Here is a 26,077-nt window from a genome sequence, read left to right on the forward strand (position 1 = left end):
ATTCAAACAAACAAGCTCAGGAGCGTTGCTGATGAGCACTCCTTTTCATATTTATGCTTATATTGTTTATTGCTACTTTGTTTTTGTTGGCTCTTTAGATCTGTGTTGGAACTTGTCTATGTCGTGTTTACTATTTGATGTTATCACCATCAAAAAATAAATAAATGAGAACGTCCATTTGATTGGGTCAACTCATTTGCATCCTTCACCTCATTTGAGTGCAAAAGGCAGCCTTCGACTCGCCGTGTTGACGCCAGCGTGCAGTGACATCATCATGGTGACATCACGCGCACTTTCCCAAGCTTTTTATTTCATTTGAGTCAAGGTACAAACAGGTGTAAAAGTCCATGATTGAATAGAGAATGTAGGAAATATAAATAATCGTAAAAGTTGGCACCGACTGACCAACCGCGGCGCTCGTCACAAGAACCAAACAAAGGAGAAACCCAAACAAACATTTAAATCATTAAAAACCTGCAAAAAGTCTTAAAAAGTGAAGAAAAACTGCATTTAGCACGACAAGATCAAAGTGTGCCGCTGCGGACGAGGCCAGAAGCAAAGCAGAACCGCCGTTCTGCCTCTTGGCTTGAACAATCCCCACGTGGTTAGCATCCTTTAGCATGTTAGCATGGCAGCTTGAGTGTTACATTGGGAAAAACAAGTGCCTGCTAACTGCTCGCATTTCATCCAACGTCATCATGATGATTATCGGCCAGGTCGCCTCTGATTGGTTAAATTGGCTGTGTGGGTGGAGCCACCACATTTTGAGTGTTGTGAAACCTAGCGCACACGTTTAGTTGATACAAGATGGGCTGACACCAAATCGCAGCTTCCGCTTGTTAGCTTCATGCTAACAACTGCCGGCTGACCCGTCCGCACGCCGAATGTGGTGACGGCAGGAAGTGGTGTTGCCGTGGCGACGGGGAAGGCACACGACGGCGCACACGCCGGGGAGGAGGGGGAAGCCGGGGTGTGTCTTCGCTCACAGAGCGCGAGGGGGCGGGGCCGGCCTGGCGGGCGGGCGGGGCCTTCCCCATCCTCACTTGAGCAGCGCCTTGTAGAGCGTTAGCGAGCGCGCGGTGCTGCCGTCCTGCTCCAGACACACAATCAAGTCCCTGAGGTTGACTCTGGTGATGCGCTGACGCCAAGGTTGCCGCGGCGACAAAGATGGCGCGGACGAGGCCGCGGCCGACGACACCTGCGGACGGACAGACGGGCGAGCACGTCACTGTTGCGTCCACTCATCGGCTTCCTTTCCCTGGCGTGTGTGCGTTGCGATGTACACGAGTGCGTCCTTCATCGCAGGGCTCGCGTCAGGACCGCCAAGAACCAAAATCCACAAAGTAGTGAGCTTAGATTGATCTTGTTATTTACAACATTTCTGAAATCCTGACAACAGCAAATATTGACGAGGCTTCGGTATGATTTGCGGCCGCCGTACTCGCGCTCTCCACTGTCGTATCTGTGACGTTTGAACGTGTGTGGCTTTAAAAGGCGGCCGTTTCCGTTGAGTGACGTGAGTGTCAGCCAATGAGCGACGTATGTTGTTGCTCGCTCAAGCTCGCCACTTTGTGTCACGGATCTGAATATATGACTGGATCGCAGACGGCCCAAGACTTTTGAAGCTTTTTGAATTATATATCGGTTTTTATTTTCACTTTTAGTCATTTATTGATTTAAAACTTTGGCAGTTTTGGTCCATAGTGCCAGGACGAAATGTCATTGAAATGAGGGGGCGTGTCTTGGGTTGGGCACCGTCGTTGCAAAGCGCCTTTGATTTGTCGAGTGAGCGGCTCGGCAAACAAGGAAGTCTCGCCGACTTCCAGCAATGGACGATTATCTTGTCCGCTGTCACTTTAACTTGTTGTCGAGCAACTCAAGTCGCAATTCGACCATCGAAAGGCAGTTTGCAAAGGCGGAGTCCAACTCAAGACACGCCCCCTCATTTCAATGACATTTCGTCCTGGCACTATGGACCAAAACTGCCAAAATTCAAAAGACATAAATGACTAAAAGTGAAAATAAAAACAAATTCAAAAATGCAACACAAATATATATTATATTTATTTATTACCATTTACATGAATTTTTTTAGATTTAATTTTGGATTAATTTTCAAATGCTATTTTTGGGATATCCGTGTTTATTTTCACTTTTAGTCATTTCTTTCTTTTGAATTTTGGCAGTTTTGGTCCTCCATAGAAAATGGGCAAAATGGCAGAAAGGAGCGTTTATGGATGGGCGGGAGCGGCGGCGGCGCGTTACCTCGGCAGCGGCGGCGCCCGGCGAGTCCATCTTGCGTTTCTTTCTGGGTCCGATGGCGGCGAGCGCCGTCAGGTTGGCGTCGCGTTGGCGCATTTGAGCCAACTCCTGCTGCTGCATCTGTCAACAAACACATCCAAAGCACATTTGTCGTGCCGGCATCCTGACCAGCAAAGCGAGCGGCGCCGACGAACCTCTTTGGCCTTCTGCTTGAGGCGGGCCTGCTCGGGATCCTCTTGCCGGGCGCGACTCTGCCACACAAACGCAACGCACAGACAAATGAGCCGGAGTTTGGACGGGCCCGGCGGGCCTTGCGGCGCGCGTGTCGGACCTTGGCGGCTTTGAGCAGGATCTCCCTCTCTTCCTCGTCCTTCCGTTGCTTCTCCAGACGCTCCAGCTGCTCGAAAAAGCGAAGCTGGGAGCGAACGTCGGCCGTCTGCTCGTGATGATCTTCATCCTGAGCGCAGCGGCAAGCGGGACGTCACTAACGCGTGGATCCTGAAGCCGGCCGGCCGTTTGCGTCTGCTGCTCACCTTGACGGCGTCCGATCGGTGTTGGGCCAGCGCCGAAAGTTTCTCCAGCAGCGAGCGCAGTCGCGACTGCGTGGCGTGCGACACCAGGTTGACCACCTCCAGAGGAACTTCGCTCACGCCCAACCTCCGAGCTGATGACGCAACACAACATTTCACCGCCACTGCCATCAATTCCGTAGACGAGCCACATTTAGCTGCGTGGCAGATCCACAACACGTGAACTCATTTGCTCCCAAAAACGTATAAATGCGTTCTATTTTAAACATGCTCCCAAAGACGTATTTATATGTTTTGTGTGTGTGTTTTTTTATGCAGAAGGCTTTGATGCAGCCTCTCAACTGAATAGAATGCTTGAAGCAATGGTAGTTATTACCAATAATGGCCAGCAGGTGGCAGCCAAGTATAAGAGATCAACCAGGGCCACAAAAACCTCAATTACTCACAATTCTGAACAGATTTATGAATAATGATGAAGATGAGCTATATTCAAATGTGAATTGCTGCTTAACGGAAACAGATAGAAATGATTTGAAATGATCATGTTTTGATAGCAATAGAACACGATATTCTGCGGGCCTTGCAAAATCAGTCCAAATCCTGTAAAGCAGCGGGGAGTGAAGGGGATTGCTTCAGTCGAAAGGGCTGCCAGTCAATGAGTTAAGCGGCGTTAATACATGATTAATCCGATAGATTTCTTAAAAAATGTGTCTATGATTTAACGCTTTAACTTTGATTAGTCAAAAACAAATACTACTTTTGCTCAGTTGACTTTCGGGATGCGTCCCGCAGGGTTCCCAAGTTGATTGGATTCCATTTGAAATCCAATTTAAGACCCCCTTCACCTTATCAAGTTGAGGGTTGGAGGTTTGCGTGCCCCAATGATTGGACGACCCAAGTTGCGCCAGGGAGCAGAAATGCCCGTAGCTAACAGCAAATTTCGTCGGGCAAGACAACGCCACGGCCGGGCGAGCGGGCGAGCGAGCGGCGTCCGCCATCTTGCGATGGCCGTTTTCTCACCCGTGTCCATGATGCGTCGGTGCAGCAGGCCGGCGGGCAGGAAGGCCTCGTCCTTGCACGAGCGGATTTTGGTGCCCACCAGTTCCGAGCTGGTGGCCAGGATACGAGCGTTCTCCTCGCTCAGGTTGACGCCGGCCATGGAGGCCACGTCGTTGATGTCGTCGTCGTCTCTGCAACGCAGTCAATAGTCCTTGAAAAAGGGCCCTTCGTCCACACTACATGATCTAAATTGTATTGGCAGAACACTTTTCACAGAAGCAATCCAACAATTCTTTCATACTTGCAAGTTGGTCCACGCGTGTATGACGATCAATTAAAAACGTTTTAATTATCGCCTCCCCCTATCGTACCTTTGGGCCAAAGAAATCACAAATCGGACAGCCACTAATCAATAAGAATTTGGGGGGGGGGGGGGGTTAACGCACAAAACAACAAAGGATCTTTTCCAGTGTAAATGCATAACACTACAACAATTTAGTTTTCACTTTTCTTTGACTTATTATCACTATTTTATCTTGGAATAATAGGACTCTTTTTTTTCTTCTTTTTTTTATCCTCACAACAAACGTTTACGCTCTTGCAAAGATGCTAACTATTTTCCTTGGAAAAAAATGCTTTTACTCTTGGACTCCAACTTTTTGTGACTTTCATTTTCGTATGATCTTTTTTAAACTTGTAAAAATCACCACGACCAGAACAGAATATTATATATTGTACGTCAAATATTTTAGGGGTAGTTGTCAGTGAAAAATGTTAGACGACTGACCTGAAAGTCCCGCCCCCCGGGTCTCCCAGCTTCTTCTGATTGGCCGGCGCCGCCAAGGTGACCACGCTCTTCCCGACCACGGCGGCGGGTCCTCGCATCAGCGCACCTGCACAAGACCAGCAAAATGGCAATTCGCTGTCCTATCGCAACGGCGCCACCTGCTGGAAGGAAGACTCGCCGACACTTGCCTGGAGTTCTCACACCCACCACCAGGGGGGAGCGAACAGTCTGCAAGCCGCCACGACCCATGGCCTCGAAAACAAAAGGTTGTCGTCATCAAATTGACATTTGCGCGGTTACTTTTTTGTCAGCCATTTGCACATTTTGCAAACACTTATTTTTGCGGTGACACAAATATTCGAAATACCACGGTTGCGGTGGCGAGCGGTGCGTTCATCCGGACGGCGGGCGTTCCGACAGGCAAGCGCGGGCGGATGGCGGCGTTAGGGGGCGGGGCATAGCCGGAGGAGGGGGGCGTGGTCAGGGTCTGCTGGCTGCTGAGGAGCGACTGACGCAAGGCAGGAAGACTTTTCTGAAGACGAAAGAACATTTCACGTCGATTCATTCCACATCGTGAACACGACGACGACGACGACGAGTGACGATGATGATGATGACGACGACCTTGAGGAAGGGGATGAGGTAGGGCTGCGGGGACGACTTTAGCTCCGCCTGCAGACGACTGGTGAACTCCTCGGGCTCGATCTTTGCATCCTGTTCGCACGCGCGCACACACGCACGTTAGCCCAGCGGTACACACACGCGCACAGACGCACACACCGCACGGTGACGTACGAGGAGGTCCTGGACGAGCGATTTGACGTTCTTGGAGGTGTTGGGCGATGGCGAGTTGTTGGACGCCAGCTTGATGAGCGTGGCCAGGAAGTTTTTGCACTTCTTGACGTTTTCCTGCATTTCCTGCCCACATGACAGCACAAGACACGTTGCCCGGCCGTCGCCACGGTAACCCTCCCCCCGAACAGACGTACCTGCGACACCACCGTCACTCTGCCGGCGCCGGGCGCGGCGGCCGGCGCCGCCGAGGTGCTCACGGGCCCCGCCGCGCCACTCACGGGCGCCGCCGCCGGCTTGACGGCGGCCACCGTGGCGGTGACCGGCGTGGCCTCGGCCGCCGCCGTCATCGCCGTCTGCGTCTTAAGGGGTGGGGCCATCTTGACCGAGACGCCGGCGGCGCTCGAAGTCACCGTGACGGCCTAGGACACAAAACAACAGCGCCACAGCGGCGGCGATCAACAAATGTCCTGCATTAGCAATGTGAAGCAAAGTGGCCGCCGCTTTTGTGGAATTTGCGCCCAAATCAGGAAAAAGTACTTAAATGGAGGCAGGAAAAGAACAATTGCCGGCGGACATCCACGAGCGATGGATTCCGCTCAGCAATCCTCTTCCATTTGCACGATTGTTGCCATCTGAACTCGTGCTTACACTTGATCGGAAGTTGCGCAGCAGTCCAGTTCAAGTCAACAAATAAACTGTTTATCTTTTCAAGTCATGGTGGATTCGCTCGGATTGTAGCGCAAGCCTGACGCTTCGAAAACCTCTCGAAATGCAAGTCCTTGCCAGCTTATTGCCGGATAATATTTTCAACTTGTCACAGAGCTCGGAGGAGAAAATGCCTCACCTGTAGCGAGGAGGACGAGGATGGCGAGACCGAGGAAGAGGAGGATGGAGCCTGAAGAAGTCTGGCGTGAGGGGCCGTCGCCAGACGGACGTTCTGAGGTGTGGCAGGAGCCTGCGGGCACACGCACACACAATCACACACAAGACTGTACGTGTTCGGCGGTACCGTCGCAACTCACCGGAGCGGCGGCGCTGACCCGGATGGCGGTGGGCGCAGTGGGCCCGGAGGGTCTCTGAGGTACGGCGGTCACTCCGGGACTCTGCTGTGTCTTGGCCTGCGCTTGGGCCAGGACTTGCTGCGGCACCATCACCAACTGACCCGTCTCAATGCGGACCAGAACCATACCTGGCGGGCGACAAACACGGACAGGTGACTCCTTCCCGTCAGGTGGAAGGACGCGCGGCCGAGCGGCTCACCTGCGGGCATGGTGAACCCGGGGGGCAGCTGGATGGTGGCCTGCTGCTGAGGCCGGACGGCCAACGGGGGATGAGGGGCGGCCGGACGGACGGCACCGGTCCCGGTCGGCGGCCCGGGTCTCTGGAGCTGGACGGTGCCGGCCGTTCTCACCGCGGCCTGGCCCAGCCCGTTGACGGCCGGTTTGACCCCGGGGGGGCCGAGGAGAGGCTGGGCGACGGGCGAGCGGGCCGCAACGGGAGGCGGCGGGGTGCGGGTCAGGACGGCCGAGTTCCCGGAAGCGGCCTGACCCGGCACCAGCATCTTGCTGTGGTTCACTGCCTGAGACGGCGAGGGGGACCCCGGGGGTGCCGCAGGACCGCCTTTGGGCTCCAGGCCGTTGTGAGCGGCGCTGGGGAGTCCGTGCTGGGAGGCGGAGGGAGCCGCGGGAGTGGCGGACTGAGCTCCGGGGAGGAAGTTGGCCGCAAGGGGGCTGCTGCTGCTGCTGCTGGCGGCGGCCGCGGCGGCGGTTGTTGTTGGTGCGGTCCCGGTGGTGGTGGTCGACGCCGTCGCTGCAGGGGGAGCAGAGATGAGCAACTTGACGGCTCCCGCGGTACCGTTCAAACTTTGCAAGCCGGGCGACGCCGTCCGGCCGCCGGCCACGGTGGCCCGCTGGAAGCTAGCGGCGGCTGAGCTCGCGGCGGCGGCGGCGGAGGCGGAGGCGGGCTGGGCGCTCAAAGTTTGGACTGCCGGCGCGGGGACGGGCGAGCCCGAAGCAGGCGGCCCGAACGTCTGCGGGCCGGCCACGCCGCCAACCGGGGCCACCGGGGCCACCGGGGCCGCGCTCCCGCCGCCGGGGGAGCAAGAGGACGAGGATGAGGACGAGGATGAGGAGAGAAGCTGAGCGGCGGCGGGCTGCAGCTTTAAAGCTGCCCCCGGGTGTCCTTGTTGCGGCTCTTGCTCGCGCACTTTCCCTGAGAAGTGAGTGTCGGCGGCCGGAGCTCCGTCGCCTTTGCCGGCGGAATAGGACGCGGCGGGGCCCTCGGGCTCCCCGAGTTGCGATTCCAGAGAGCCAACTAAGTCGCTGACCGCCTTCTCGTCCACTTCATTGAAGAGCATGTCCTCCAGCGGGTCGGAGGCTCCCGCCATCTTTGATGCTAGAGCCTTGTGCAAATCGCGTTGTCGGAATTGCGCATGCGCCGAGCGTCCGCCTGCCTCTCGAGCATAGAAACACAGCAGCTAGATCAGAGGTGGGCAATCTGGGTCCTCGAGGGCCGGAGTCCTGCAGGTTTTGCAATTTCAATATGACAAAACAGGATACACCTTAACAGCATCGCTAGAACACTGGAACATTGCCAGAATGTTACAAATGTCTGTCTTGAATTTAAAAATGTCATTTTGGGCAGGATAGTAGGCCTACCTTTTTTTTATTTATGGCTGTCACTCGCAATTTTTTTTTAAGAATTGATTGTTATGTCGGTTATTCCATCAATTAATCAAATGATCCAAGAAAACGTGAATCCTAACCCTACAACACAATGGGAACAATTTTAAGTGAAAAACGACGGCGTGATTATTAAAACAGTTGTCGATTAATTTTGATAATTGGTTAGTTGTCGATGAATCGATTCATTTTGGCATCTTTAGTATCATTTCAAAAGAAATGTCCCCTCCTTTTTTGAAATGAGATACAGTATTTGAGTCCGGGTGCAAACTGTTGACAAAACTAGACCAGTAAGCAACAACATCCGGGGTTGTAATGTTTGTGAATCAAGGAGTGTACGGATTATTACTTTTGACGGCTGTAACGAGACAAACCTTGCCCACTCTTTGAATGATACAAAATGGATTGAAATGCATTCGTTGAGGATTCAGAAGCTATTTTTGTGCGTCAGTCTTTTTGTTCTCTTTTGAATCGAATATTAAAGAAAAATGGTCAGTTTTCATTTTCTTTTAAATCGAATATCTTTTTTTTTTAAGACTGCTTTTGGAAAACCGTGAAATTGATCAATGTTCTGTTTTTAATTTCAAAATCTTTATTGAAGCACATAAAAAAAGTACAGAACATTATACACATTTTAAACACGAAATTATTAATATACCTAAAATATCGTGTACAACATGGAGAGAAAACGACCAAGACTGGCATGGGTTTCGCATACATTTAAATACTGTTAATTAAAAAATTGGCAAATATTTATTATTAGAGCCTTTTTGTTACGAGTCATTCATAAGTCAAAAATAGGAAATGCAGTATTATCAATGTGTAAAGGCGTCTTTTTTGATTGCATACATATTTTAAGTACTAACCGATCGAAATGCGTTTGTTGGAAATTGCGAGCGGCGAAGTCATTTGGTCGCGGCTTTTACATTTTCCGAGACAACTTCTGGAAATATTGTTGTGCCGTCAAATCAAATGGACTTTATTTATCCCCGAGGTCAGGATCTTGATTTGCAGTCAAAGCTCCATTACATATTTCAATGACGGGACGCCTAAAGACTTGCGATTGTTGTTTTGAAAGACTTGCGATTGTCGTCTTGCTGCCGTGACCGAACGAACTCGCAACATCTTGGACGTTGGCAAAACGCGCTGCCTGCGGTGCCCGCGTTTGCCGTTCTTGTTCGTGTAGATCTAGGCTGCCGCGCTCGGCGAGCATTTCCCATCGGCCTTGGCGGCCGCGCGCCGCCACTCCATGGCGGATGAGGATGACGAAGTAGTAGCCATGTTTGTAGCACGTAGCACGCGAAGCGCAGAGCGACTCAACGACGCCGTGGTCCGTACCGCGCTCGCTCGTGCGCCCGTTCGGGGAGCTCGCGCGTCGTCACGGAGTCTTTTGGCCCTTCAAAGGACAACGTGAGCGGCGGTCCGCCCTACCTCGGCAGCAAAATCAGCCTCATCTCCAAGGCCGAGATCCGCTACGAGGGCATCTTGTACGCCATCGACACGGAGAACTCCACCGTGGCTGTAGCCAAAGGTAGCCGCACGCTACTTAGCATGCTAGGCTAGGCGGCTAATGCTGGCACTAGTCGCCCGCGGCAACGGAGCCGCAACACTGACAATAAGATTTGGTATTAAAAAAAAAAAGTCCTTGTGGAAAAAGCTGCATTGACATAGAAACAAGCATTGGCATTGGAAAAGGTTGTACTGAAAATAAAATACAGACTTAAACAAAACAAAAATCTTTAAGCATATTATTTGTATTATGTCTTTTTCAATGCAGATCAATCTGCAGATTCTTTTTACACTCTTTTTTTTTTCCCCGTGTGTCACAGGCTTTCAGTTTAAATTCTTTGGTTTTCAGTTTCACTTCTTTTTTTTCAGTTTCAACTTATTAGCAGTGTTTTAACGTGGGGGGCGTGGTTGAAGGCGGGGCTTTGACCGCGAGAACGCCTTCCAGCTTTTTAGGAGAGGAGAGCGCGCCCTCTGTTGGCTAAAGGCAATACTCATGGATAAAAGTGTTCCGCTTGAACATGTCACAAAGTTTTGAAGGTGCATGTCCGACTGCCCAACGTTTGGCCTTTCGGTGACTCTTCCAGTCTTCGTATCGATGCCGCGACATGTCAAGATGTCCGCAGCGTTGCCAAGGAGACAAATTGTCTTCTAACCAACAAACAAACCACATTTGTGCCGTTTTGCACTTTAGCTTCTTGCTGTGCAAAAAAAGTTCTCAAACATTTAACAGTTGGACAGTCAAAAGGTCAAAGTTCACCTGTCAAGGTTATTTTTTTTCTTTTTTCAGCACATCCTGAAATTTCCAGCAAAAGCGTGAGCAGAGTTTTAACGGGGGGGGGGGGGGGGGGGAATCCAACGGCAAGCCACCAAACAAAAATGTCGTCTCACTGCTGAAATGTTACGTCATGAACGTAAACGGGTTTGTTGTATCTTCTGCCATCTAGTGGACGAACCTTTGGTCTGGTCTAGAGGAGGGAGACATAGGACTCACAATGCTGCTTGTCGGAGCGCATTGGCCGGACTCCATTCATGTGTAAATCTGTGCGCGTTGTCGAGTCGCAGCGGGAATGACGTCATGCAGCCGTCAAATTCGGCCTTCGGAGGACTCGGCCTTGTGAATTTGGACACGGGCATAGAAAACAGGCGGGCTCTCTCCAAGACCAGGGTTCCCTACCCAAACCCAGGTCGTCTGGGGCAGCGGTCCCGCCCCTCTTCCAACACACCCGAATCAAATGATCAGGATGGTTATCAGGTTTCTGCACAGCTTGCTGAGTCAGGTGTGTTGGAGGAAGGGAATCCTACAGGACTGTGGCCCTTGAGGGCCGGAGTTTGAGAACTACGGAAGCATGTCTGTTTGTGGACCAAGCTTGGTCTCAACTGCTTTTCACTGCTCGAAAGTCAAGTGGCGAAGGGTGCAGAAAGTAAGAAGATGCCAGGCAAGTGGGAAGTTCCGATCGGAAACAAGTGGAGCTGAAGAAATCACACAATTTCTTGAATTGGGTATCATCGGCAGCAAGTGGACTGACTGGCTCGCATGGAGTGGACTGCATGGGGCGCTTTGCAGATAGCACCACCTAGTGGCAGAAGTGTGTGTGTGGCAGGTGTTGTCGTTTGTTGGAAATCTTCATGTTCTTTTGTTTGCAGGTCTTCGTGTTGAACGTATTTTGCAATAAATTTGACAACCCCCCCCCCCCCCTAAAAAAAGAGTGTCGTTATATAAACTGAAAATATTTATAATACTTTCAAGGAATGGTGCCGCGTCTCAGCATTTCCACTTTTTTTTTGTCGAAAGTGTTTGATTACAACTGTCGTCTTCTTGACCAGGTCGGAGTTTGAACAGCAGTCAGTTGGTGAGGTCCAAATGTACACCAGGTTAGTGGTTGGGCAACTTTTTTGCGGTCGTCCATCTTCTCATCATCTCCGCCTTCCATTGGTCAGGACGCTCGAGGCGGGCAGGTCCTCTGCTGCTCATTGGACAGCGCGCGAGGGGGCGGCGCCAGTCGACTCGGTCCTCACTGGTCGCTTGGCGTGCTTCTGCGTCTGCTCTGCAGCGAACCTCGGCCCAGCGAACAACAAGCAAACGGCGAGTAGCCTTCGCGTTCGTCTTCTGGTCCTGGTCGTCTTCGTGTCCTGCGCGCCATCATGTCCCTCCTCAGCGACGACCCCAACTACCAGCGGCTGCTGGAGTGGCACCGCGCCCAAGGCGGAAGTATGAAGATGAGGGACATGTTCGACGCCGAGCCCGACCGCTTCCGGCGCTTCAGGTGGGCGACGCCGTTGACGCCGTCGACGCCGTTGACGCCGACCCGAATGGTGGACGTGTCCAAAGGTGGACGCTCGCCTCGAGCGCGTGTCGTCTTGGCCGGGCTCGACTCTGTTCGTCGTGCGCCACAAGGTCATCGCCGCCACTCGGCGTTTTTAGTGACGAGACAAATCAATAAATATTTCCTCGACGGCGTGATTGACACACTTGCAAATGTCAAGCGACGACGTGAGCTTTTAAACCTTTTGGCGGCTTAAGGAAGACTCGGAGCTAATGCAAACTAGGAAGGGTTCCATTATCGGACACCGGCGCTTATATTCCACAAATGCAATCAAACAATAATCCTGCCGAATAACGCCTTTCCGACGTCAACCTTCTCGACTGCGTCAACCTGTGAGCAGCGATGACGTCACGAGTGGTGAACGTGTCCCACCGCACGTGCGCCCTGCGACCCCCCTCGCCGCCCTCTTGCTCTCCACGCTTGCTAATTGCTCACGTCCATCAGCGTGACGTCATTGATTGGTGTGCCGGTCCACTTGGATCCGTTTCTCCTTTCGGAATCCACAATGTAACCCGTGCTTGTGTGTCAGTGTGAAGGTGGAGACGGCAGACGGCGACCTCCTGCTGGACTACTCCAAGAATCTCATCAGCCAGGAAGTCATGGACATGCTCATCGCCATGGTAACCTTTCCTCTGCTCTCAAGTTGCTCTCGTTTCGTATTCCAACAACATGTTTGCTTCATCCCCAATCAAAAATGGACGGCTTGTTTGTCGCTACGTGCCGGCGGCGACCAGTCCAAAGGCGTCGGGCCGGAATGTCACCTGAATGGCCCTCGATCCACGGAGCGGATGAACGATGGCGTCCGACGTCCGACCCGTTAAAATAGGGGACATCGATTGTAACGTGTCGCAAACCCGCTTTGTTTGTTGCCGGGATGAATCCGAAATGATTGATGCAATGCAACGTTGAATTTTGCGATGTAACAAGAACTCCAAATGAACAATCCTTCCCAAATGATGCCGTCTGCTTTTCGCGTTTTTTTTTTTCCACTTGTGCTTAATGTGCCGTTTGCCGACGTTACGAGAATCGCACCTCAGGAGCCGAACACTCGTCAAAGGAAACGCACGCAACTCGGAATTATACAAATCGCATTTTGCGCGCGCACAACAACAAAAATGCCGCGGGAAGCTGCCGTGTGTTGTTCATAGAGCGTAAAGTGCTGCTTTTTCTTGACACACTTTGTGAACTTGAAGATGGAAAAAAATGCGCAAGTTCAAATTCAAAAAGTCATTATGAGTTGTGGCGAGAAAGGGCGCACGTTTGCCGGCAGTCTGCCAAAATGAGCGTTTCCCAAAACTCCGTCAAGCGTGTCGTTTGCCATTTCAACTTCTTGTGGCAACAGGAAGCTGGCAAGGCGTCTTGTGAAAAGGCCTGCGGCTGCGCGGGAATGTCGCAAGCGAGCGGGGGAAGGGAAGGCGTCGGCGCAATCATGCGTTCACAAGAGCAAAACGGCTGCCGGCTGGAATGCGCTTCACAATCGCGCTTTGACCTCTCGCAGGCCAAAACGAGTCCAAACGTTGACAGTACTCAATATTCGGCTTCAGGTGAAAACGTTTGCGAACAAACACCCGTTGGCGTGCTCGGGAGCGCGTTGAAATCGCAGACCTCCGCTGCTCATTAAGACGCCACAACCATCAAGTGTGAGTGGCAACGTAAGATGGTCGCCGCACATACAAGTACTTCCTGATTCCTGGCAAATGGGGCATTATCTGGCTTTTTGCGTGTTGACAAAAGGAAATGTTTGTTTGTTAAGGAAATGTTGGCGAAAGTTGACAGGAAGGAGAAAAATCCGTTTGCTTGAGGCATCTTCAAGAGCTCGTCCATTTTTGCTCGCAACTTGAGGCTACGTGTCATGCCAGCATGGCGGCCATCTTGGCCTTCCCTTCAACATGTTCTCGTTGTTCTTTTTTGGCAAGTGTGCCTTGTGGGAATCGTGCGCGCTGGCTCGCACGTGCCGTTTTTAGCCACGCCGTCGCCTCTCCTCGCTTAGCGCTGTTGTGGGCGTGCGTCTGAAAAGGGGCGTGTCCCCCCGTACGTCTGGCTGATGCCGCCCTGTCATGTGACCTGCGACAGGCGGAGTCCCGAGGGGTGAAGAAGGCCCGGGACAGCATGTTCAACGGGGACAAGATCAACTTCACCGAGGTGAGCGCCGTCCGTCCGTCCGTGGCGTCCGTCCGTGGCGTCCGCGGGCTCCTCCGGGTGGCGCTCATTCCCTGGCGTGTGCGTGTTTAGGGTCGCGCCGTGTTGCACGTGGCCCTGCGCAATCGCTCCAACGTGCCCATCCTGCTGGACGGCAAAGACGTCATGCCCGAAGTCAACCGCGTGCTGGATAAGATGAAAGTCTTCTCGCAGGTGCGTGTTGGTGTGCGTGCGTGCGTGCGCAAGGCGTTGAATTGCGTGTCGTCTTGTGTTGTGCACAGAAAGTGCGCAGCGGCGAGTGGAAAGGCTTCACGGGCAAAAGCATGACGGATGTGGTCAACATCGGCATCGGCGGATCCGACCTGGTCGGTTGCCGGCTTCCTGTTCACGTCACGCGTTATTGTGAACGTTTGCGTTAGCGGCCGCGACGTGACGTGATGTGCGTGTTGCCTTCAGGGTCCGCTGATGGTGACGGAGGCGTTGAAGAGCTACTCGGCGGGCGGCCCCAACGTTTGGTTTGTTTCCAACATCGACGGGACCCATCTGGCCAAAACGCTGGCTCAGCTGGACCCGGAGAGGACCCTCTTCATCGTTGCCTCCAAGGTGGCGCCGCTAACGCTAACGCTAACGCTCCGCTGGCTGCGATCCATCATGACGACGATGACGATGACGATGATGATTTTTGCGCCCCGCAGACCTTCACCACGCAGGAGACCATCACCAACGCCGAGTCTGCCCGGGATTGGTTCCTTCGTGCCGCCAAGGACGTAAGCATTTCCGTGCGAAATGAAACCGTCCGTCGGTCAACTCGCTGAAAGCTTCCGAGTGTCGCGTCAGCGTCTTCTACTGCCCCCTGGTGGCGCAATGCACAACAAACCACGTTGGTTTGAGCGTAAAGTGCCAATGGTTCCTTCCAGTTTTGCTTCCGTGCGATCATCCCGGCAAAAGGCTCGCCTTGCCCACATGCGTGGGCATCACCGGACCTCGTTGGCACCATTTGGATGTTTTGTGTCGTATTTGTCTCATTGTTGTGCTCGTTTGTTGTTTTGCAGAAAAGCGCCGTCGCCAAACATTTTGTGGCTCTCTCCACCAACGCCGTAAGTCTGATGATGTCATCATTGGTGAGCGTCGGATGACGACCAATCAAATGACAAGCGCTTCATTTTTTTCTGTGGTGTAGGTCAAAGTGCAAGAATTTGGAATCGACCCGGCCAACATGTTTGAGTTCTGGGACGTACGTATCCGTGTGTGCGCGCGCGTGTGCGTTGTATGACCCGCGTGTTGTCCGCAGTGGGTGGGAGGTCGCTACTCGCTCTGGTCCGCCATCGGCCTTTCCATCGCGCTGCATATCGGTACGTTGGCCGACAGGCAACTCATGGCGCCGCTCCTGCTTTTGTCCGAATATCCTCTTAACGGCTCTGGCGTGTTTTTCTTCTTCTTTTCAGGCTTCGACGGCTTCGAGCAGCTTCTGAGCGGCGCCCACTGGATGGTGACGACGACGATGATGATGATGATGATGATGATGACGACGACGATGATGTCGTCGTAGGTTGACGCCGGTTTGTGTTGCAGGACAATCACTTTGTGAGCGCCCCCCTGGAGCGGAACCTTCCGGCGTTGCTGGCGCTGTTGGGCGTTTGGTACGTGAATTTCTTCCAGGCCGAGACGCACGCCATGTTGCCCTACGACCAGTACATGCACCGCTTCGCCGCCTACTTCCAGCAGGTACGCGCGTGCGCGTGAGCCCAATGTGTGTGCGTGCCACTAAAAGCGTGGGCGTGGCCTCGGCAGGGGGACATGGAGTCCAACGGGAAGTACATCACCAAGGAAGGAAAACGGGTCCAGTACCACACGGGGCCCATCGTGTGGGGCGAGCCGGGAACCAACGGCCAGCACGCCTTCTACCAGCTCATACATCAAGGTCGCGCACGCACGCACGCACGCAATGAAAAGGAGCGGACGCCAGGCGAGCTTATCGGCTCAACCGTGTTGATGTTGTTTGCAGGCACTCGCATGATTCCGGCCGACTTCCTCATTCCGGCGCAGTCGCAAAACCCGATCAGGGAAAACCTGCACCACAAGGTCAGCGCCGTGACGTGCGTGCGTGCGTGCGCGCAGTTCAAGCCGGGGTGAAAAACGGCACAAAACAAACGGCAACCTTATCGGCGTGCCTTTTTGTTCCTTTTTGCGCACGTCGGACAAACGAATGTTGCGCAAGTCGCACTTGGCAAGAACAAGTTGACAAATCGCAAACATTTGGAAACGTTGAAGATGGCGACATTCGTGATGTTGATGATCGACTTCTCGCAAAATCTTTGCAGTTGGCGACCGATCGTCAGCCGGCTTTCGCGCACGGTGACTTAGAAATTGAACAAGATCCCAAATTGATTTGGCAAGGATGACTTGATTGATTAGTTGTGTGTCAATCACCTGCACTTGAAATGTTTGTCCAATCATCTATTTGGAGTCGCACACATTTCAGACAGTACTCGAGTAGTCACTCATACCAAGTACTGATATATTTGGTACAACAATTTAAAAGAAAAATCCCAATATGGTGTTTTTCGTTCCAAATGCATGAAATGAATGTCAATTTTTCTGTTCTTCTGATGGCTTCCATTTTTAGAGGCCGTCGCGAGTTCCTGCAAATAAGCTCGCTTGTCTCGTTCGAACCTAATCAATATGACGTTTGTGGGAATGTTTGCAATAATCATCTCCTTTCCAATCAATCAATTAAGCGGCTTTTGAATGCAAATCAAACGAGAAATCTTGGGGAGCATTTTTAGGGAAATGTGGCGGCGGGGGGGGTCATGACCTGCCTGATCGCGCTTGTGACGAAGACGAGCGTGTGAAAGGATGAAGATGTTTGCTTTCAGATCTTGTGCGCCAACTTCCTGGCGCAGACGGAAGCTCTGATGAGGGGCAAAACGGCGGCGGAGGCTCGCAAGGAGTTGGAGGCCGCCGGCTTGCCGGGACCGGCGCTGGACAAGCTTCTTCCTCACAAGGTCGCGCTCGTCGCACGCACGCACGCACGCTCGCTCGCCGGCTGAACTTGAGCGTCCGTCTGCGCTTTTCTTTTGAAGGTGTTTGAAGGAAACAAGCCCAGCAACTCCATCGTCTTCAAGAAGCTGACGCCCTTCATGCTGGGAGCGCTCATCGGTCAGTCGCCTTCGCTCGCCTTGCAGATGACAACATTGCCATCTGCTGGACGTCATTGAAAAAAAAAAACAGCAGGAGTGACGCTAGCAACCTTTTTGAATGCTTTGTGACCAAATGATCCCAACTGACTTGACGTGTTTGTGTTCAGCCATGTACGAGCACAAGATCTTCGTCCAAGGCGTCATGTGGGGCATCAACAGTTACGACCAGTGGGGGTGAGTTGACCTCCGTCGAGTCGACTGCGACCGAGTTAGCATCAGGCGCTAAATGAGCCTTTCGTTGCGTGCCGGCTAGCGTGGAGCTGGGCAAGCAGCTGGCCAAGAAGATCGAACCGGAGCTGCGTCACGACGACCAGGTTTCTTCTCACGACGCCTCCACCAACGGACTCATCAACTTCCTCAAGAAGAATTTTGCTTGACTTGCCCGCTGACGTTCCGCGGCCGGTTTGTGTCGTCGTCCCTGTCGTGTCTCACCTGCACAAATTCCGCTTGTCCAAAACAAAAGGCCGCAAAGTACTTCCTGCCGTTTAATAGACTCCGCCCCCTCCCTTGTTGCAGCCAGCACTTGCGAAATAGGGTTTGTTTTTCCCCCTTTCTTGTCAGCAAACAATAAAAGTGTCAAAATGTCCTGCGCCTTCATTTTGACAACACAAAGTAAAACCTCATTCAAAGTCTTATTGTTGGTTTAAAAAAAACAAAACATGACAGTCTTAAAAAAACAAGCGCACACCCGACGGGCGTGTCAATCGCGAGGCTTCAGGAACATTTTCTTCTTGCCGTTTTTCTCCATCACGTTTTCATCGTCATCGTCGTCTTTGATGGCGCTGCGCTCTCGCTTGGGGGCAAATTTCTTCTTCAGGGTTCCCACCAAACTCTCGTACCTGCAAAACAACATCAACCTTCACCAATACGAGGACGACGCGTCGCGCGAGCGATCAGCGCATCGGGCGCCAGGCAGCTTGAGATCCAAGGCGAGCGCCGTCCCCGCACCTGAGCGCCATCTCTTCGTCCGTCACGTCCATTTGCATGCGGCCGCCGTCCACGTCGGCGTCCGCTTTCCTGGCGAGGTTTGGGTTCATCAGCGCCATCAGCCTCTGCGCGCACAGAAAACACGTTGGACTTGCTGTCGCCGGGCCCCATCCAACATGGCCGCCGGCTCACTAACCTCCACTTCGGGGTTGAAGCCTTGGAAGGACATTCGGCCGTACACAAGCCCCTCCAGCGGGGACACACTTTTCTCCTCCACCAGCAAGTTCCTTGCAAGAAAAAACTGCTCCATCACAAATCACAACTTGGGCTGGACGCTTTGTTTGCTTTTTTTCACACATTTCCTTCATTAGGTACTTTTTATTTCCTTCTGACTTTTGTATTTATATTCAGTTTGTTGGAAAGTGCTAACATCTCTTTTTTTTATGCAGGCAATATGCCATTTGGAGCGAAAGCCATACGGCTCGATTAAAAACAAGCCGTAGACACGTTTGTTCCAAAAATGATGAGGCAAAAAACGAACGTCTCCATCTGAAGCGCTTAACCTTTAAACGGTGCTGCGTCGGTGAGGTGTGATCGATCGTCAGCTCACTCGTGCCCTCTTCAACCTCTAGAATGATTAGAACGATCGGCCCACTTTTTTACGGACACATTTGTGTCCTCATCAATCAACGTGAAGCAGCAGCGAGGACAAGACGTTCATGTCCGTCAAGTTGAAAATATCGTGGCCATGATCCTCATATTTGCACCGGGTGACGTTGGCACACGCGTCAACATTCCTTTGGCACAAATGATTTGAGTAAAGTTAGATTGCAATTTTTGGACACTTAATGAGGTGAAGCGTTTTGCCATGGAGACGAAATAAGTCAACATTCGGAAGGTTGGGGCGACCATTTTCAGGAGGTTGAAGTGGGCGCGAGTAGAGAATATGCAAATGCTTCCAGGTGACGACTGATGACGTTTTTCGATCTCGACTGTCCCTGGCGAAGACGACAATAATTGTGATCGTGCGCGTGCGTGCTGTTTACTCTTGCGTGCGTCGTTCTGGCAGGTCCAGGTACCAGTGCTCGTCACTGATGATCCTCTTCTCGTCTTCTTGCAGCTGCTTCTTCGTCTCGGCGTCCAAACCTCTCTGCATGAACTGCCAACAACACGCAAGGATTCCACACGTGACACGGAATTGAAAAGTTGACATGTGCTCCATTGCGTCGTGTTTTAGCAGATAGCTAGCTAGCTAGCAAGCAGCCAACCGTCGGCGTGACGTACCTTCATGCGCAGAAGATTTTTGGAGAGTTTCGCCGAGTCGGCCGACATCGTCAAAGTTGCTCGACGTGACGACTGAACGCCGGTGGAAGAAGAGAAATCAAAAGAAGTCAGAGAAGGTTGGACGCAAGTTCTTCTCCTTCGTTCGACGTTTAACGGCGCTTCGCAAACTCGAGCGGTGCATTACCGCCACCCAATGGTCTGCCATCGTTACTGCATCGGCGCGCAAGCCAAATTGTTCCTCCCCGTCTCTGACGTGACCTATTTATTGACACAACAAATCGATCACATGTTTACCTGGCACAAATACATCTTTAAAAGGGTTGGGGTCCGTACCCAATTTATTGGAGCGCCACCTAAAGGTTCGCCGTGTCGTTCGTATAGTATGCTCTTATCTTTATAGTATTGTTCTGAAAACCCTGATCATAAAATGAATCACGCGCCTGGTATGACAGGTGTATATCTGATGTTTCAAACAAACCAATCCGTGTCAAAATCGGTGAAAAATTGGACGAGTTCCGATGAATTTATAAGACGGCCGGGGACTCCCGCTTCAAGATGGCGGCTAGGTCTGCACGCCGTCAACCATCTTGTGGTGCGTTCACGGTCCGTTGGCCTTTTTGTGGAAAAGGCGAAACTGGCGGCATCCCGTCGCTTTAAAGCACAACGGAACAAATATTGCCCACCTTCCAAAGTAAGTTGATTGAGACCAAAATGAACGGCACTTGTCTTGAAAACTCTTGACAAATGACTGACATTTCTTTCTGTTAAAGTTTCTTTACGTTTTCAGTCTGCTTTTATTGTCGACTGTTCGAAAAGTAACCACAAGCCAACATGAGCGCAATGTTTTACTTTGAAAGTGTGGCGGAAGTGTTGTTGTAGTAGGTCTTGACATGACCAATCATCAGTCGTCCTCCAAACATCAGGACGGCAAAACGATGGAGAGCTCAAATGCATCATCACTTTGAACAATCGCCTCATTGATCGACAGCTCGGCAGGTATTGATTGAGGGCTGACCTTCATCTTTTCACGCTTTGTGCCATCCATGATCGTTTTCATTACTCGTTCGTTTATTGAACGCATAATAATAATCAGAAAGATAACCAATACATTGTTGTGTGCGCGCGCGCGCGCGTCAGCATGCTGGCCAGGAAGGGCCTGGTGCCCGACGGCTTTCTGCTGACGCGGCTGGCAGAGGAGCGCGAGCGTCCCAACCGGAAGCGCTCCAGGTGTCAGCGGGCGCGCTTCATCACCAAGACGGGCTCGTGCAACGTGGCCCACAAGAACATCAGGGAGCAGGTGAGCGCAGTTCACACGCACGCCACGAGGACGCGGAAGACGCGGAGGCTACGAGGTCGTTCGTATGCCGACGTCGCGCCGGGGCACCTGCGACGTGAAAAGAGGCCAGGCAAAACCATTCCGTGCCCTTCCGCTAGATGGCGCAATGTGTCGCCTGTCATCCAACGCTGCTCGACTTCCATCCATCTCCGCGGCTGATTTCTGCATGCGTGCAGCTGCTTTGAGATACAAGTTGCTGAAAACGCTCGTATGTCTGAAAGCCGTCCATTTGTCCTCCGAAAAAACAGCAAAACGTTTAGTGATGTGATGAGAAGAAAGCACCGCCTTTTCTACCAACGTACAGTGGCATTTATAGGACACGTTGGACTGCTCCTCCTATAACACGGACGGACGGACGGATATGGACGTAAAGCCACAGTTCGAAAGATTCGTGTTCTCCATTCATTGTGTGCTAGCATTCAGCTAGCCGCGGCTGCGTACAACTCTGGCATGAAACCGTTTGAAGGCTGCTTTCGACAGCTCACTTGGTGTCAAAGCAGTTGAGTTGCCGGCAGCCGGCACTCGCGTCGTAGTTCAACTTTGCGCTTGCTCACAACTCGTCTCTTAAAGACCTCCCAAGTTGGCTCACTTGTATCTCAAAGCAGCAACGGAACGGCGTGTCGTGCTCTGTCTGTCACGACACGCCGCCGACACGGACGCGCGCGAGAACATTTTCAGCACGTGAGCCGAGCCGAGCCGAGCCGAGCCGAGCCGAGCCGAGCCGCCGATCACCCGTGCGCTTGTGTTGGGCAGGGTCGCTTCCTGCAGGACGTGTTCACCACCATGGTGGACCTGAAGTGGCAGCACTCGCTGCTGATCTTCACCTCGGCCTTCCTGTGCTCGTGGATGCTCTTCGCCATGGCCTGGTGGCTGCTGGCCTTCGCCCACGGCGACCTGCAGCCTCGCCGGCAGCCTCCGCTTCCCTGCGTCACCGCCATCAACTCCTTCACCTCCGCCTTCCTCTTCTCCATCGAAGTGCAGGTTGGCCTCGGCACGCTCGCCATAGTCGCTTGTCAAGTGGCCGCTAACGAGCAACATTGACGGCAGATGTTGGATTGCTCAAGCTCATGTCAAAAACCTCAAAAAACACATAAAGTCACAATATGAGAGAGAGAGAGAAAATAAAATGAAAATGTTGAAAGCAAAAAATGTACACATTTGAGGAAGAAGTCATGATTCCGTTGAAATGTGCTGCCCGAAAAACGAACAACTAAATAAGTTTCAAAAACTGAACTGTAATTGCCAACGTGGCGCTCGTCCCACATTGAGAGGGTCGCTAGCATCCAAGAGCTTCATTAGCATCCAAGAGCTTCATTAGCATCCAAGAGCTTCATTAGCATCCAATTTAGGATCTCTGTCGCCGCGATGCTCGTCGTTAGCATCGCTGAGCTCTTCAATCGTCTTTCGCTCACGTTTGCCACTGCCTCGTTTTGGGACGCTGGCGATTGGCTCAGAAATGTTCATGGCTGCTGGCTACTGATGAATTAAGCTAACGTGGTGCTAAGTATGCTAATACAATACATCGACCGCCTTGCCTCATGAAATGCGAGCACCCGTGAGTTAATCCCTACGTGACTTCACGTGTGCTAAAAAGGATGCCGATAACGAGTTCAGGGATGCTACTGACTAGCTAAGCTAGCTAGCTCATAAATGCGCTCTGATGCTATATGAGCTCAGAAATGCTAATGTCAGGATACAAGCGGCAAGCAGGAAAATGTGAGCTTCCTTTTTGTCGATTGATCGATGGAAGTGGCACTTGGTCCGTCCAGGTGACCATCGGCTTCGGCGGGCGCATGGTGACGGAAGAGTGCCCGGCGGCCATCGTGGTTCTGATCGTGCAGAACATCCTGGGCCTGATCATCAACGCGGTGATGCTGGGCTGCGTCTTCATGAAGACGGCGCAGGCCAACCGGCGGGCCGAGACGCTCATCTTCTCCCGCAACGCGGTGGTGGCCCCCCGCAACGGCCGGCCCACCTTCATGTTCAGGGTGGGCGACCTCCGCAAGAGCATGATCATCTCGGCCACCGTGCAGCTGCAGGTGACGCACCCGTCGCTCGGGGGGGGGGGGGGAGGGGGGGGGGGGGGGTTAGTGGGAAGCAAGCCGGTCCGCGGGTTGAAGTGGACTCGAGGTTTCGCGCTCACCTTTGTTTTGCGGCAGGTGATCCGTCGCACGGTGACGTCGGAGGGCGAAGTGATCCCGGTGAGCCAGCTGGACGTCCAAGTGGAGAACCCGCTGCGGAGCAACGGCGTCTTCCTGGTGTCGCCGCTCATCGTCAGCCACACGCTGGAGCGAGGAAGTCCGCTCTACGACCTGTCCGCTCACTCGCTGGCCACCGCCGACATCGAGGTCATCGTCATCCTGGAAGGTCCGCTGGCGCCCCCTCGCGGCAGCGCCGTTAGCGCCGGCTAGCATGAGCGCTGCTGCTTCCTACTTATGCTCGATCAAATCGACTGCCTTGCTTAAGGACACGTGAGCATCCGTCAGCTAACGTAGCATCCCGAAGCGAGTTCGCGTGTGCTATAACGGATGCTTGTCGCGCGGTTAGCGATGCGAATGACTATCGGGGATGCTAAGCTAGCTTAGGCTAATGAGTGGCCGAATGGCTTTCCTCAATGCTACCATTAATTAGCTAGCTAGCCTTCTACTGATGCTACTATTTGGACTCGTTAGTTGACTATTAGCAACAATAACACCAAGATTGTTTTTGTCACGTATTTCCATATTGGAAATGGATTTAGGAGTACACAGAGTGAGGATTTGGGTCAGCGATGGCTTGACGTGACATTGGCGTGCGTGTGGCGTGCAGGTGTGGTGGAGACGACGGGCATCACCATGCAGGCCAGGACGTCGTACACGCCCGACGAGATTCTGTGGGGCCGCCGCTTCGTGTCCGTCGTCAGCGAGGAGGACGGCCGCTACTGCGTCGACTACTCCAAGTTCGGCAACACGCTGCCCGTGCGCATGTCGGCGCTCAGCGCCAAAGAACTGGAGCAGACGCGCGGCGTCCGGGAGGCCGGCGCCGACGCCGACGCGCGGCCGCAGGGCTGGGGCCTGGTCCGGGCCGGCAGGGGGGGCTTCCGGAGAGGGGGGCGGGCCTGCGAGGACGCCGCCTCCCGACCCTGGTATGACCCCGCCCGGGAGGAGGCCGACGTCCCGCTCGAGGTCGTCGGCTGCCGGGCGTGCCAGTGAGACGCTTCCTGCCAATCGGGAGATCTCCGCCCGCCGCCACAGCCAGCAAGCGCACACACAAATACACACAAATACAACACGCGCACGTGCGCACACACGGAAGTGACCAGCCAGACACGTGATTTTTTTGGGGGGGGTCCATTTATTGGCAAACGTGAGCTCACGGCCAGAAGACGAGCGCGCTGAGCAGACAGCCAATCAGCATCAGCGGCGGCGAGGCCACGCCCACCGCGCCGCTGGAGTTGCACAGGTTGTTGTTGCAGCAGCGGTACGAGAAGGACGACATGGCCGCCGGGAACATTTGAGACAGACGCGAGTTGTCGCAGTCGGTGTAGCGGATGCACTGACGCACCGTCTTGCCGCCTAAAAGCAAACAAAGGCTCTTTAGCGAACGTCACGCTTACGTTTGGACGACAACGCCAAAGTCATAAGAAATGATTTGACGACATCTTTGGACTTTCAGAAAAAGACAAAAAGCTGATCAGCCAAAAACACAAACAAGGATGTTCGATAGCACTTTCCCACACCGATAACCAGTACGAGTACTCAACTCTTAAGTAGTCACCGATACCAAGTACCGATACCGCTCGTTGATTTTATATCATTCTTTCCAATTGTATGAAAATGGAAATGTTCCATTCTGGTCCTTTGTGATTGCAAAACAGCCACAAGAGGACGCACGATAGTCGCGCGCACCGATACCTTAATTGCAATCGCGACACGTGCACACGAAGCACGCGCACGTGGACACAGCGAAGCGCGTGTCATGCGGTTCGGGCCGACCTTGAACGCTGAGCGTGAGGCAGGCGTCCTCGTTCGTGCACTCGCGGACGTTCTCGCAGCGGCCCGTGTAGTCGGCGCACTTGTAACAGCGGAGAGCGCCACCTGCGGGACAGCACGCCATGCGACACGGTGTCACGTGACGGTCGTTGGTCGGTCCAAATGTTGTTAGTAAAGTGACGCGTTGGGAAGCCCACCTGGATGCGCGAAGGTCATCGCCATGACGACGAGGAGCAGGAGAGGATCCGCGCGCGGCGACATGTCGTCGTCTTCTGCCACAATCCGCTCGGCGCGCGCACGCACGCACGCGCGGGCGTCCACAATGCGCCTTTGTCCTCGCTGGCCTTCCTCCGCACGCACACATCTGGACACACAAAGACGCGTTCACATCTGGACACACAAAGACGCGTTCACATCAGGACGCACAAAAGACGATTGATGCGACTGACGAAATCGGCAAACGTGAAAACAACGCGCGAGTCTCGTCGTCAGTCGCTTCACATGAAAACACGTCAAGAAACGTTCGCCGAGAAACGCGTCGGTTGCTCGGTCAGACGTCGACCTTCGACAGTCGTCGCTCACTCGTCACGAACTGCACGCCGCGCTTCTTCGACGGCGTCGGAACGAGTTCCCGTGAACTCAGTCACTCCGGAAAGTTCAAATTGAACGAGTTGAGGAATTGTTTGCTCTTTTGTCTCATTGACGTCGCCGAGACTGGCGCGCAGAGACCGAAAAAAAACGTTGTCGGTCGGCCTGCTCTGAAAACGCTGCTTGTGAACGGCTGCTTGTGAACGTTGCTTGCTTATTTCCCTGCGCAACATCGAAAGGTTGTCTTACGCTCGCTGGCCCGGACGCACTTTGGGTCATTTTGCATTCATAAACACGAGCCAATTGGCCCCCCCCTCATGAAGGCTGCAGATGTGGCTCGACTGCTCTTGCCCCGCCCCCTTCGCCGCCTCCGACGTGTGCAAGCCTCGAATTGTCTGTCAATGTGAGTTTTTTTCTTTCTTTGCTGCTTTCAAAGTCGCGCCTTGTTTTGTTTGGTCCTCTGCTGCTCGTCTCCTTTTCTTGGATTCCGGGCAGACGATTGGTCGCGTTTGTCTGTTGCGTCTCCCTCTGTTGCTTTGTCCTAGTTTGTCTTTTTCATGTTCTTTGGACGGGTTGAAACTGTGAAGGGAATTTTGTTGTGTATTTGTGACTTTTTGCAATAAGAATAAATGCGACTCCATTTTGTATGCGTTGGACTTTGTTGGGCTTGAGACGCCCCGCGTGCGTCTTCTGGCGTCTTCGGCCATTAAAGATGTCGAACTTTTGACTGGCACGCGACTCTCGG

General features: G+C 53.0%; 5 protein-coding genes across 7 annotated transcripts; 2 read left to right on the forward strand and 3 right to left on the reverse strand.

The window, feature by feature from the left end:
- Positions 1 to 247: 247 nt before the first annotated feature.
- LOC147174848 (transcription initiation factor TFIID subunit 4-like) lies at positions 248 to 9,677 on the reverse strand. 2 transcript variants are annotated; one of them, XM_086073704.1, is made up of 16 exons: positions 9,486 to 9,677; positions 6,634 to 7,825; positions 6,396 to 6,562; positions 6,218 to 6,328; positions 5,568 to 5,792; positions 5,374 to 5,496; positions 5,203 to 5,292; positions 4,946 to 5,110; positions 4,767 to 4,830; positions 4,579 to 4,684; positions 3,813 to 3,982; positions 2,796 to 2,926; positions 2,594 to 2,719; positions 2,457 to 2,513; positions 2,266 to 2,382; positions 248 to 1,198 (listed from the first exon to the last, which is right to left on the reverse strand). In XM_086073704.1, the coding sequence occupies exons 2-16, from the start codon at positions 7,757 to 7,759 to the stop codon at positions 1,040 to 1,042; spliced, it is 2,937 nt and encodes a 978-aa protein (XP_085929830.1). In that variant the 5' UTR covers positions 7,760 to 7,825; positions 9,486 to 9,677; the 3' UTR covers positions 248 to 1,039. The 2 variants fall into 2 exon arrangements, with proteins under 2 accessions (XP_085929830.1, XP_085929829.1); XM_086073703.1 differs by having other exon boundaries at positions 6,634 to 7,892.
- Positions 9,312 to 17,811, forward strand: LOC147174849 (glucose-6-phosphate isomerase-like). Its single transcript, XM_086073705.1, has 20 exons — positions 9,312 to 9,585; positions 11,388 to 11,435; positions 11,502 to 11,827; positions 12,417 to 12,507; positions 13,961 to 14,029; positions 14,120 to 14,239; positions 14,308 to 14,391; positions 14,483 to 14,629; positions 14,722 to 14,793; positions 15,079 to 15,123; positions 15,207 to 15,260; positions 15,318 to 15,378; positions 15,472 to 15,515; positions 15,599 to 15,751; positions 15,818 to 15,947; positions 16,032 to 16,108; positions 16,903 to 17,031; positions 17,110 to 17,185; positions 17,334 to 17,400; positions 17,480 to 17,811. Exons 3-20 carry the CDS (start codon positions 11,706 to 11,708, stop codon positions 17,601 to 17,603), a joined length of 1,665 nt encoding a protein of 554 aa, XP_085929831.1. The 5' UTR covers positions 9,312 to 9,585; positions 11,388 to 11,435; positions 11,502 to 11,705; the 3' UTR covers positions 17,604 to 17,811.
- Positions 17,699 to 19,990, reverse strand: mphosph6 (M-phase phosphoprotein 6). The gene is made up of 6 exons (XM_086073711.1): positions 19,771 to 19,990; positions 19,438 to 19,695; positions 19,200 to 19,312; positions 18,350 to 18,440; positions 18,175 to 18,278; positions 17,699 to 18,065 (listed from the first exon to the last, which is right to left on the reverse strand). The coding sequence occupies exons 2-6, from the start codon at positions 19,483 to 19,485 to the stop codon at positions 17,927 to 17,929; spliced, it is 495 nt and encodes a 164-aa protein (XP_085929837.1). The 5' UTR covers positions 19,486 to 19,695; positions 19,771 to 19,990; the 3' UTR covers positions 17,699 to 17,926.
- On the forward strand, positions 18,983 to 25,977 carry kcnj11l (potassium inwardly rectifying channel subfamily J member 11, like). Of its 2 annotated transcripts, none has more exons than XM_086073706.1 (6): positions 18,983 to 20,128; positions 20,295 to 20,433; positions 20,575 to 20,734; positions 21,527 to 21,754; positions 22,543 to 23,140; positions 23,582 to 25,977. In XM_086073706.1, the coding sequence occupies exons 3-6, from the start codon at positions 20,576 to 20,578 to the stop codon at positions 23,962 to 23,964; spliced, it is 1,368 nt and encodes a 455-aa protein (XP_085929832.1). In that variant the 5' UTR covers positions 18,983 to 20,128; positions 20,295 to 20,433; position 20,575; the 3' UTR covers positions 23,965 to 25,977. The 2 variants fall into 2 exon arrangements, with proteins under 2 accessions (XP_085929832.1, XP_085929833.1); XM_086073707.1 differs by having other exon boundaries at positions 19,001 to 20,433; positions 22,543 to 22,812; positions 22,933 to 23,140.
- Positions 24,072 to 25,107, reverse strand: cd59b (CD59 molecule (CD59 blood group) b). The gene is made up of 3 exons (XM_086073712.1): positions 24,942 to 25,107; positions 24,748 to 24,849; positions 24,072 to 24,327 (listed from the first exon to the last, which is right to left on the reverse strand). Exons 1-3 carry the CDS (start codon positions 25,003 to 25,005, stop codon positions 24,125 to 24,127), a joined length of 369 nt encoding a protein of 122 aa, XP_085929838.1. The 5' UTR covers positions 25,006 to 25,107; the 3' UTR covers positions 24,072 to 24,124.
- Positions 25,978 to 26,077: the final 100 nt, after the last annotated feature.

This window comes from Leptonotus elevatus, chromosome 4 (assembly GCF_054856555.1).
Source record: "Leptonotus elevatus isolate MCC_2025b chromosome 4, RoL_Lele_1.0, whole genome shotgun sequence".
Lineage (NCBI taxonomy): Eukaryota > Metazoa > Chordata > Actinopteri > Syngnathiformes > Syngnathidae > Leptonotus > Leptonotus elevatus.